Source organism: Desmodus rotundus, chromosome 3 (assembly GCF_022682495.2).
Source record: "Desmodus rotundus isolate HL8 chromosome 3, HLdesRot8A.1, whole genome shotgun sequence".
In the NCBI taxonomy this organism is placed as follows: domain Eukaryota; kingdom Metazoa; phylum Chordata; class Mammalia; order Chiroptera; family Phyllostomidae; genus Desmodus; species Desmodus rotundus.
Genome location: NC_071389.1, coordinates 191234352 through 191247298, shown reverse-complemented (window position 1 = coordinate 191247298; position 12947 = coordinate 191234352). Strand labels below are relative to the sequence as shown.

The 12947-nt window shown below is 41.3% G+C and overlaps 1 protein-coding gene across 2 annotated transcripts in view; it reads left to right on the top strand.

Annotated features, from left to right (window-relative positions):
- The window catches only part of SYN3 (synapsin III), a 408941-nt gene that overhangs the window by 69795 nt on the left and 326199 nt on the right, over window positions 1–12947 (top strand). For both annotated transcript variants that reach the window (XM_045187147.2, XM_053922017.2), the window contains one exon: window positions 10847–10938. In XM_045187147.2, the coding sequence (XP_045043082.2) occupies window positions 10847–10938 (92 nt within the window). The remainder of the gene's footprint in view (window positions 1–10846; window positions 10939–12947) is intronic.

Sequence of the window (12947 nt, the reverse complement as noted above, 5' to 3'; positions counted from 1 at the left end):
TCCACTGAGCCACACCAGCCAGGGCTGCTTCTCACTTTGCCATCGGCCAATGAGGACACTCAAAACTACCTTCATGTCAACCGATTATTGTGCTGATCAAATTAAATGACATAACCATGATAGCTAAAATTGGTTACACACTTATTTTTACGTTGCACCTTGCTAAGGGCTTTTAAACTGATTAATTCAGTTAATGCTCACAGCCACCCTAGGAAGACACCATTCTTAGCTGCATTAAATGAGGACTGAGACATAGACAGGCTAACTAACTTGCCCAAGTTGTACAGCAAGTAAGGGGTGGAGCTCAGACTTAAACTCATGTGGTCAGATTCTAAAAACCACTATGTTATACCAAACACTTTGCAAACTGCAAATGATTGCTGCTGATTTTTTAAAAAAATAATGTGGTGACTGCCTAATTTTGGATATTTCTTTACTGGAACATTTAGGAATGTAAGTTTTATCCTTTTATTTTTCCTGTGTTTTTATATTTATTTTTGACATGCTTTTATATCTTTCTCTCTCACTGCTCTGCCTGCTATGTGCATACATGGGTACACACACACACAGAGGAATGTTATGAATTTTGATGAGCAGAAGGTATCTCTGCCTCTGCTCTCAGTCGCCTGTGCTGTGCCGGGGAGTGGGCAGTTCTCCTGGGCAGGACACCCTGACCCAAGGGCCTGGGCCTTCACTGAGATGCCAGCTGTGGCCCCTGAGCAAGAACGGGCCACTGAATGAGTCTGTAGACTCTCAAAGCCTCTTTTGTCTGCGAGGTGAGTCTGAACAGCTGGAAAAGACCTCCGTCTCAAGATGCCAGCCAGGAAAGTCACTGAGCCCACCAGGCCCTCAGAGCTAGAAGTACAGCCTGTGCCGGGAAATCTACAGGAAGCAGTTCTTGCTGACTGCAGGCCTTGGGCCTCCTGCCAGGTGTTTGCCAGCAGCAAGGCAGTTGGAAGAGGCACAGTGGTGAAGGAGGGGCAGGGGCCCACGAACTTTGCTGACAGACACTGCAAACTGACATGGAGAAGACATGGGAAGGTGTAAAAATGAGGGCGGCCACAGACACAAGTGAAGCCAGAGGCCAGCCAGGTGTCCCTTTAGCTGACCCATCTCTTCACGTTGGAACACGAGTCACCTCAAATTAGCTACCTGTTGGAAAGTGAAGGGTGTCAACCTGGGTTTGGGTCCAAGCTGACGTAATTACCAGGGTGTTGTTTTAGGCAAAGTCAATCTGCCTTCCTGTGCCTCTCACCTTTGACATCTGTAAAGTAGGCATCATTCATTCAATATTACTGAGCACCTTGGGTTTAGGTGCTGGGATAGAGCTGTGGATGGAGCAGAATCCTTGCCCTCTGGTGCTTCCATTCTAGCAAAAAAAGATGGACAGTTAAGTATTTGATTGGGAGGGATACCAAGTATTTATGTCAGATAGGGACGAGGACTATGGGGGAAGATTAAACAAGGACATGGGGCATTCAGTACAGTAGGATCTTTTAGGGGAGGTGCCTCTGGGGGCTCCATGGAGTAGAGGTGTGAGTGGCATGAGGGAGCTGGCCATGCTGCCAGCTCCAGGAAGCAGCACTTAGAGGCTGGGAGACTGGCAGCTGGAATTTGTTTCACAATGGAAAGGAGGCCAGCGTGGCAACAGCAGAGTGAGTGGGAAGTGGAGTGCAAGGAGATGGTGGGAGATAATGCTAAGGAGGTCTGAGTCTAAATCATACGGGACCTTCTAGACCGTATAGGGTTTAAATTTTCTATATTTAGAACTTTTGAAAAATTATTACTGCTATTCATCTTTTTAATGAATCTTTTAGACTTTATAGACTCTGTGAAAGACACGTGAAGAAAATGATAGTACATACGGAATGCTGATTTTTTTTTAAAGGAATTTGTTGATGGCACAATTTCCTTCCCCAAACTAATAATCTGTTAGGGATTACAGTGGAATTTTGATGATAACTTGCTAGAGGAGTCAGGAATGCTCTAATCCTACCTTGACAATCACCACCACCCCTGTTTCAGGTTCCTAAACTAGCTGAAAACACAGGGAGGAATTGCAAATGGGAATTGAAATACCAGTAAGGTTAGCTGGCCTAGGCCCATCACCCCCAGTCCAGGGCTCTCTGCTAAAGCTGCCCTGAATCCCTCCGTTTAGGCTCCGGACCAAAGCAATGCCACCTCTTAGCCTCCTGTAAGCCAGGATCTCACTTGTAGATTTCCTTACTAGATATGTGGCTCCTTTTACTAAAGAGTTCTAAGGTACAGTAAACACAATTATAAAGAGAGAGGGCAGGACTTCTGGGCTTTCTGGGAATCACAGTTTTTTTCTGCCAACTCATAGAAGAGAGATGGCAGAGAGAAAGGTAGATGCTGGGGTTGGCTTATTTGAGGAGCTACAAGGCAGGTGGGAGGAAATTAACAGGGTGGCCTCTCAGATCAGCAGACACTCAGCTGCAGAGAAGCAGAACGTGGAAGCCAGAATCACCTGTGGTCTCCTGGCTTTTCAACCCAACAGTGCCTCTGCCCACTGTTAAATGTATTGGGTTGGCTAAAAAGTCCATTTGGTTTTTTCCATAAAATAGTTCTAGTAATGCTCAGTTGTCTTTAACTTCAAACAATTTTGTTAGGTTATATTGTGACAGCTGTCATATCAGTGTTCATGTGAAAAAAAATACCAAAATTGGTGAATTTTTGTGTAGCCATTTTAATACTGAAGATGAAAGAAAATACACAACATTTTCAGCATACTATGCTTTATTATTTCAAAAAAGGTAAAAATGCAGCTGAAACACACAATAAAAGATTTGTGCAGCATATGGAGAAGGGGCTGTGACTGATCAAAGGTGTGTTTGTGAAGTTTCATGCTGGAGATTTCTCATTGGACAATGCTCCATGGACATGACAGGTAGACCAGTTCAAATTGATAGCGATCAAATCAAGACATTAATTAGAAAAATCAATGTTCTACCATGTGGGAGATAGCCAACATGCTCAAAATATTCAAATCAATAAAGTTATTGGTGAAAATGAAAAATGTCCTTTATTTTATGGAAAAAACTAAATGGACTTTTTGGCCAACCCCATAGCGCTGTCATGTCCTGACCACTGCTTAACAGTTTCTCTCTATGAGGTATAGTAAGGAGTAGGGCAGAAGGGCAGGAGTTGCCCTAGTATTAGAAACTGGGGCTGGGGGTACTGGAGGCTGCCCACCTTCTCCTAACAATAACTCAGTGTCTCTCAGTGTCTGTCCATGCCTGTCTGTCTCTCTCCTGCAAAATATATGGAGGGCTAAAGGCCATGGAAAGGAGCACACTCCAGGGATTTAAGGGTACAGTTTGGACCAGATAGGTCTTCACTAACTGGAATGTCCAGTATCTTATCAGCTACCCCTGGATTGCAGAACAGTCTGTCTGCCAGCATCTTGCCTTTTTCAGGAACTCTGGACAGCATCTCTTTACGTCAAAAATCCTCCTTCAGTCAGGCTTCATGGTCAAGGTTGATAGCTGCTACCTCCACATTCCCACCCACACATTTTTGGTTTCTTGTGTACATTCCAGTCAGCCATTCAATTTCAAGTTCCAATTTCTGTTTCTTTCCCATTGATCTGTTGGCCTAATAGCATCCTTCAATTTACTAGAATAATGATGATTGCAATCACCATTTTCTACTATGTCATCAACATCATTATCATCGCAAATGTAATTATTAGCAACTAATAATTACATTAGTAATATTATCTGCTTGTTATCCCAAACTTGCCAGGTGCTGGTTCCAGTGAGAATGCAGTGAAAGACCCTACAGGAAACTGAATGCATTCCATCTTGTTCCCATGTGTATGTGTACATGTTCAGGCATGTGTGCTCTCTGGGAACTGGACATATGTTTAATTATAAACAGGTGCTTATGTCTCCTTCTGATGTAGGGGGCTGTAGAAGAGATTTTGTTAGTGGATATGATTCCAACCATATCTAGCACTGATAACAGAGCCTGGCACTTAGAAAATGCTGCATAAATATTTGTGGTTAAATATCTAAGCTCTCCCTTCCTCTGCAGCCTTTAGTGTTTTCCAATGGCCTCCCAAAGATGTCTATGCCATAATCCCTGAAATCTGTGAAAATGATATTCAAAAGAGATTTGCAGATATGATCATGATTATGGCCAGTTTCCTTTAAGTATTTCTTTATGTTCCATTCTCTTCTTCTGGGACTTCAATTACACAGATATTAGACTGTTTGACATTGCCCCATAGCTCACTGAGGTGTGTTGTTTTTTTGTTTTTAGTATTTTTGTTCCTGGGCTTTGTTTTCTACAGTTTGTATTGCTTCTCCTTACTGTTAATTCCATACAGTGCATTTTCCACTTAAGGTACTATATTTTTATATCTAGAAGTTTAATTTTCTCATTTAAAAATTTTTCATTTTTCTCCTATTATGTTAATGTTGTTTTTTTACATTCTTGAGAATGTGGAACAAATAGTGTTTTTAGTTAACTTCCTAATTTTTAGCTTCCATTTTTGCTCTTCCCATCATGTATCTTATTTTTGGGTCTGTTCTTATTGATTGATTTCTCTCTATGGGTAACATCTTCCTACTTCATTGCATGCCTGGTAATTTGTGATTGAATTCCATAAATTTTACATTGTGAATTTTACATGTTGGATGCTGGATTTTGTTGTATTCCTTTAAACATTGTTGTACTGGGATGCAGTTAAGTGTCATGGAATAAACTTGATGCCTTCAGGTCGTACTTTTAAACTTTTCTTGAGACATATCTTCACAGAGTGATTAATCATCCCAGTGTGCCTAGGACTAAGGAGGTTCCCAGGATATGAGACTTCCATTGAAAAACTAGGACTGAGTTTCTGAGAAGCAGGACTTTTATTTTTAAAATTGGGAAAGCTCTTAGCAAACAAGGACAGAGTAAACATCCTAGATCTAGAGCATGCTGCAGTGCAGGGCTAATTTAGTCCCACTACTAAATGTTGAGGACCTACTCATATTACAAGGTCTTTACATCCTAGTTGGGAGAACATGAACTATTCCCAGACTGTGTGAGTTCTGGAGAGTGTTAAATTTACTGTTCCTTGATGGTTCTTTCCTTTCATGCATGCTCAGATCAGCACTCAAAGACCTGCAGATCTCCCTGGAGGCCTTTTTCTGTGCATTTCTATCTCTTCCCGTATTCCGTCCTGCAAATTCTAGCCGCCTTGGCCTCCCTGAACTCTAGTCTCTAACTCCTCAGCTCAGTGAGACTGCCAAGCCTGTTGGCATTCTCCTATGCTGCTCTACTGCCCTAAAACTACCTCCAGGCAGTCAGCATGAGTAATCATAGGGATAATTTCACTAGTTTTCTTTTTGCAGGAATCATAGTCCTGCCATGCCTGTTGTCCACTGTCTGAAAACTATTACTTAATATATTTTGTCTGTTTTTCTAGTTTAGATGAGAGTGTAAATATAGTTCCTATTAATTCACTGTAGCTATGAGCAGAGGTCCTTAATCTTAATATTTTATACCTCGATTAAAACATTTTGTTTAATTTATTTATTGATTTGAGAGAAAGACATCAATTTGTTGTTCCATTTATTTATGCATTCATTAGTTGCTTCTCGTATGTGCCCTGGTCAGGGATCGATCCCACAACTTTGGGGTGTCAGGACGACACTCTTAATGCTCTAACCAATGGAGCCACCCAGCCAGGGCCTAAAACTTATGTTATACGTATTTGAAGAGGTTGCTCTTTTTCTTGTTACACCATTTTTTGGTACATTCAGTTTAGTCTTACAGTGACAATGGAAAATTTGAAAATAATAATGGCAACTGTTTACAGAGATCTTCCTTCTATGTTTCAGTCCTGTTCTAGGTGTTTCACATACATTATATGAATCTTTACTAAAACTTTTAAAGATAGATATTATTGATATTATTATCTCTATTTTAAAGATGTTAAAACTAAGATTCAAAGCAGTTAGTGACTTGATCAAACTCATCAGCTAATATATTGCCCACCTTACAGCTGATACAGTCTTTCTGAATATTCATTTATCCACACCACAATGCTTAATGTGTAGTATTAACACATAAAAAAACAGTTGGGGCCTAAATGTTTTTGAGGTCAAAGGTTAAGTTATGTGGAAAATTTAAGTGACTCTGATAATGTTTTATAATATAAGTGAATGGCTGATGTTTTACTTTGTGTGTGTGTGTGTGTGAGAGAGAGAGAGAGAGAGAATGTGTAAATATATGAGTATATGAAGGTCTGTCCAAAAAGTACCATGTAATGTGAAAAATAGAGACATTTATTGAAGAAGATACAAGATGCAAAAAACATTGTACATAGGACAATGATGCTTCAGTCCTCTTCAAAGTAGGCACCTTGAGACCTCACACATTTCTACCAGCTTCTCTGCCACTGTTCAAAACACTCTACAAAATCCCGTTGGAATCTCTATCAGCTGCCCTGTCATATTTTCTTGAATCTCATCAATGGTCTGAAATCTCTTCCCTTTCAAAGCTGATTCTAGTTTTGGGGAAAGCCAGAAGGTGCAGGGCACCAAATCTGGGCTGTAAATTACCTGGGTGATTTGATGTCTTGCCAAGAAACTTCATGAGATGCGATGCATGAGTGGGCGTGTTGTCAGGATGAAGCTGCCAATCACCAGTTGCCCATAGCTGTGCCTGTTTCATCATATTGCATCTCTCAACCCATGAAGAACATTGAGGTACTACTTGTTATTAATTGTTTGACCTGGAGGAGCATACTCATGATGGATAACAACTTCCCAATCAAAAAACACAGTTAACATGGTCTTGATCTTGCTGTCACTTTGCCGTGCTGTCTTCAGGCATAGAAAACCAGGCAACTTCCACTGGGACAGCCGGGCCTTCATTTCCAGATCATACCCATCAACCCATGATTCATCTTCAATTATGACCTTCTTGAGGAAATCGGGTTCATTGGTAGTGGTTTGAATCAAGTCATTAGCAACTACAGCATGATGTTCCTTCTGTTTTGGTAGCAGAAGCCACGGAACAAAATTTTCCATAACATGTTTCATGCCAAGATCCTGCATCAAAATCTCAGACACTAGTTTTTGGAATCCCCAGATCAGCTTCTAGTTCTCACACTGTCAGTAACTGATCTTTGTTGATTACAGACTGTACACATTCAACATTCTCAGGTGTTCTGCTGGTTGCAGGCCTTCCAGAAAGTGGATCACTTTCAACAGATTCTCAACCATCTTTGAAGTGTTTGTGCCACAATTTTACTTGTGCTGCATTCACTGCATCGTCCCTGAGAGCCTTCTCAATCATCCAAATAGTTTCCACAGAGGAATGTTCAAGCTTAATGCAAAATTTGATGCAGATTCATTGTTCTACTCACTCGGTCATTTTGAATGCAGTGACCACACAGTACACATGCTCATGTGTCTACCACCCCACTGACTGGTACAGTGAAGTCATCGTTGTTCACACATATGCATTCCAGTCCACTCTCGTTGGCTGCCAGGTTACATCCATGTCATGCAAACCGTTCTTGTTACATTAACAATGGCTGGACATTTTCAGGACAGGCTTATGTATGTGTTAGGTGAAGTGAATAAAGGAGTCTTACCTAACCACATTGACCTTTTTGAACTCTGATGCCTTTGCATGCAATACTGCAATTGCATTTAATTTCCAAAATTATTGTATTCATTTTCTAGGACTGTTGTAATAAATTACCACAAACGTGGCAGCTTAAAACAACACACATTTATTCTCTCACAGTTTTGGAGGCTAGAAGTCTCAAATCAAGGTGCCAGCTGGTCTGCACACCCTCTGAAGGCTCTAGGGGGGAGGAATTCTTCCTTGCCTCTTCCAGCTTCTAGCAAGTCCTGGAGTTCCTTGGCTTATGGCAGTGTAACTCCAGTCTCTCCTCTGTCACCACACAGCCATGGCCTTCTTTCCTGGGTCTCTCTCTCCCCTTCTCTTTCACAAGGACTTGTCATTGGATTTAGGGTCCACCTTAATCCCAGACGGTCTCATCTTGAGATCCTTAATTACATCTGCAAAGACTATTTCCAATGAAGGTTACATTTGCAGGTATCATCAGTGAGGATGTGGACCTACTTGGGGGAGGATACAGTTCAACCCACTATAGTTTCTTTGAGAGCTCTGAAGCTCTTCAAAAGTGGCTTCTCTTTAAGATTCTATCAGGAGGGCGACCCTGCTCTTGAAGGAGAAGTGGCTTGGGTCCTGTGTCCCTTTTCATGGTTGTTAAAGTTTTTAGAAAGTTAATACAGATGAGTGTATTAACTCATCTCCTTTGCTTCCCCATCCCTCTGTGTTTGATCCAGCAGAGGCTTGCTACCCTACAACCCAGGCATTTATCCCCTGTAATTACTCAAAAACCATGACTGGGAAATAACTCTAGACACTTGATCGGAACAAGATGAACTTCTAACTTATGTGTCAAACCTGAGTATGTCTTCTATCCAGGTGTCTTTCTTTGCATTTGGTCGGTAAAACAGCCCCTGGGTCTTTGCCACCTTTGAGTCAAAAATTCTATCATCCAAGTTTCTGATTCACTCCTTTTCTTTATCTACTTGGTGCCCAGCTATCCTGTGTTGCACCTTTCTGCTAACTTCTTTTTCTCCAAAACACAAGCAACAACTTTTCTTGCTAATGCTTCTTTGTAATCTCGCCAATAAAGTATCTTAAACATGATGGGACTGCATTTTTAAGGCATTAGACTTAATAACTATGTCATTACCACTATTTACTAACTTGGACTCATTAACAGGGCTCTTTGCTTTTCACCTTACTACAGCATAATGAGGTTATTAATTAGAGCAAGAGACATAAGCACTTTTGGTTTGCTTTAAGGCCATCTGGGGAGATGGCTAGGTCTTTGGTCATAATTTCTGTTAAATGTTTCTAAGGGGATACATTTAAATCACCATGGAATGATATTTTCCTTCAACACAAACTTGTTTTTCTCTTTAAATGGGTTATTTTGAGGTCCCTAAAATTCTCAGTTGTAATCCCCCTAATGGCTTATTCAGCTAAACAGCAGAGGCAGTGGGGCAGCAATTAAAAGCACAGGCTGGAGCCAGACTGCCTGGGTCTAAGTCCTGGCTCTGCTTTTTGCTGTGTGACACTGTGAACGTTATTTCATCTCTCCTGTCTCTCTTTTTTAATAATCTGGGCAAGTGTGAAGACAAATGAATACATACATGTAAAAATGCTTAGGACAGTAACTGGCACACAGCAAGTGTTTTACATATGTGAGCAGTTATTTTTATTCATCAAATCCAAAGAAATAGCTTTCGATATCTACTGTGTGAAAGGCACAGTTTAGTACTCTGCGCTTTCTAGACAGGGGTTCAGGTTGCATTGTGCCTCCCTGATACTCATATGTTGAAGTTCTAACCCCCAATACCGCAGAACATGACCTTATTTGGAGATAGGATTTTTTTCCACAGGTAATCAAGTGAAAACGGGGTCATATGGCTGGTTCCAATCCGGTATGACTGGTGTCCTTGTAAAAGGGGGAACTTGGATACACAGATACATATAGAGGGAAGGCAAGGTAAGGAACATGGGAGGAAGATTGTCCTCTACAAGCCAAGGAGATAGGCCTGGAACAAACCCTCACAACCCTCAGAAAGAATCGGCTCTACTGACACCTTGATTTTAGACTTCTAGCCTCCAGAACTGAGAAAAGAAATTGCTGCTGTTTAAGCTGCCTAGTGCTGGTACTTTGTTATGTCAACTCTAGGAAACACACAGATGGTCCTAACACAAATCTCTGTCCCCAGAAGGAGCATATAATCTTCTAGGAGGGATGCATTCCATAGGGCTATGGTTGCAAGCAACAGAAACCCACTAAATCTTGCTTAAACAAAGATGAATTTATAAGGATACAGAGGCATCTCATAAAATCCAAGGGCAAGACTGTAGCTGGCACGTAACATCAAGAGTGCTACCCATCTCTTGCCTCTGCCCCTCTATGGGGACTGTGGCCGACCAATCTTTCTCTCTCTCCCTCTCTCTCCCCCTCTCCCTCCCTCTCCCCCTTCCTTCTCTCTGTCTTTCACCCTCTCCTCTACCACCCTATTCTCTTCTGCCTCCCCAATCCAGGTGGCAGAAAACATTGTCCCTAGTTACACTCAGGTTTGTGTTTTAAAGAATCAGCCCCCCGGAAAGAAACATCATGAACTGTTCAGCAGATTCTAATTCTGATACAAGGGCATCCTTTTTTCCACCCTGGGTCCCGGGCCCACACCATCAGCTGTGACCAGGGGAACAGTATTTCAGTGCACAGACATGGTGCTTCTCCTGTAACCATGTGCATGGAGTGCGGGGATGGGGTCATGACCAAAAGAGGAAACAGATGGCAGGTAACCTAAGGAGGGTTCCATTAATAGTGGTAAGTGGTCACAGAGCTGTGGGGCCACACCACAACTTAGCACAAAGCTGAAGACATCTAGAGAAAATGTTATTTTGAACAGCATTTGGCCTCTTCTAGTCCTGGAACTAGAGCTACTTCTTCCACCTTCATGCAATAGTTAATAGTAGTTAATTAGTAGAGGTTAAATAAATGGGTCTTTGAATCAGAGATGCATGGGTTTCAATCCAACTTTGCCCTTTATTAATTGTGTGACCCTGGACATAGCACATGCCTCTCTGCACCTCAGCTTCCTCATCTTTCAACAAGGGAAATAAATAATATTGCCAGCTTCCTGAGTTTCAGGTGAGCTATAAATGGGTACTTGGCACATATAAGTCCCCAATAAATGCTAGCAGTTCTTTGCATCATGAGTATCTACTGAATCCGTCTTTGTTTTGCTTTCTCCTTCAGGCAGAATTCTCAGAGTTGAACCTAGCTGCTTATGTTACTGGAGGCTGCATGGTGGACATGCAGGTTGTGAGAAACGGGACCAAAGTTGTGAGGTAAGGAGGCCTGAGATACAGCAAACCTTCACCTGAGAAAGGTGTGAGTGGGATACCTCGCATAGCCAACCGCTCTGCCTAGTGCCCACATCCTAACTCCCGAACTACCTGTGCTTACACATGTAGAATGTCTGCTTCCAGAGTTTCAGGTGATGTTGCAGTAGAAATGCCCAGTGGTACAAATAATATGGGGCCATAACTGGATGTCCTGGCCTGAGCTGTGGGCTTGTGAGAAAAGACTGTGTACCATTTCTGGTTTTGCGGCTCCATTTGGGTGTGTCCCTCAGTCTCTCTTGCCCCCTGATTCTCATCAACAGCGCGATGACAGCAACACTGAAGCAGGAGGCACACATGTGAGAGCATCCTATTAATTCTAAAGTGCGGCACAAATGTAAGGGTTTATTAGAATGAGCTATATCCTGATTCCAGCAGTATGGCCGAGTGAATGTTTGGAAAATCCCCTCCCAGAACATCAAACCTAAAAGTACTGAATTTGATATTTTCTAAGGAATCTGTTTATAATGTAGGCTGAGCTGGAGAGGAAGTGAGGGAATTATTAAGATAATCAGAAATGTCAAAAAGTAGAAATCCACAGGAGAGATAAATGCTTGTGTTATAATATATTTCTTTCTAGTTAAGTACCCAGAGGATGATATAAGCTAAGTCTTGTGAGGGTTTAGATGGAGAAAAAATAGGCTTCGGATTTGGAGAAGTAGAGGAAATAGGAAGAATGTTGAGGAAGGGGTGGCATTTATTCTGAGCCTTGTCAAATAGTGGAATATGGGCATTCTAAGAGCAGGAAGCAGTCTTTGTAAATGCAGACAGGCGAAAGAATAATATGTCTGGGATAGTATGATAATTCAATTAATCCAGCCATCATTTACCGAGTGCCAGCTTTGTGCTAAGAAACACATGACACGGCTTCCTATCTGCCACAGTGGTGGACTTGATGTTTGGACTAACTCTTCTACCGAAAACAACTTCAGAACTAGTTTTAAATAATAATAATAGTCTTTAAAGCTTTCAAAGGGTTGGCACCACAAAGAATTACCAGGAAGAGAATGATGGGGAAATGGAAACCCAAAAAGATAAATGAGTACAGAAACTACCTTTTCCTGAGAGTATTTGCTAAGCCTGGCAAATTTTAACATTGGTTTTGATAGACTATTAGGGAAAGCGAGACAGAAATCAACACCCAGGGCCACTCAAGGTGAGAATGTAATGGTAGACACTCTCCACAATGAGCTGAGACCCGAAGGACTACATCTTCAAAGGGAATGCGAATTCCAAGTAAATGAACTGTCACAAGTAATTGCAGCTTGAATTGTAACTTTATTGGTTTTCCAGGGAGCCTCAGGTATTGCACTTGGTTTATGGTGATCCCAGATATGCCAGAAATAAAAGCCATCTTACGTAGTGGAAGGCACTTTCAAACAATTATTCAAGTGGTTGTTTGTATGATAGCTGGTACATAGTCAAAGATAACCAGATACAGACACCACGAATAAGAAACAGAAACAATAGACAACAGAAAGAAGCCCTCACATGTTGGATATTGGAACTATCAGGCACAGATTTTTAAAATTTTTAAAAATCATCCATATTAGGTTGAAAAAATCTGGTTTGAAGACTTCTGCAGCAAATAGGAAACTAAAAAGTGACACAACCAATTTTTTTAAAAAAACAAATAGAACTTCTAGAAATGAAAAATACAGTAACCCAAATTATTGGGTGTATTGTGTTTAACAGCATATTAAATATCATGTTAAGAAAGTGCAAGGTAGAGCTGAAGAAATTACCCCGAGTAAAACACAGAGAGAAAAAGATTGGAGATCTAGACAAGGTGGTTAGATCACATGAGAAGGTCTCACATGGATTTAATCAGGGTCTCAAAGAGTGAAAAGAGAATGGCGCAGAGGCAGTATTTTAAGAAATGATGGCTCAACATCTTTCAGAAAGATATCAAAACACCAAAACAGAAGCTCAAAAGATTTAAAGGAAAATAAATT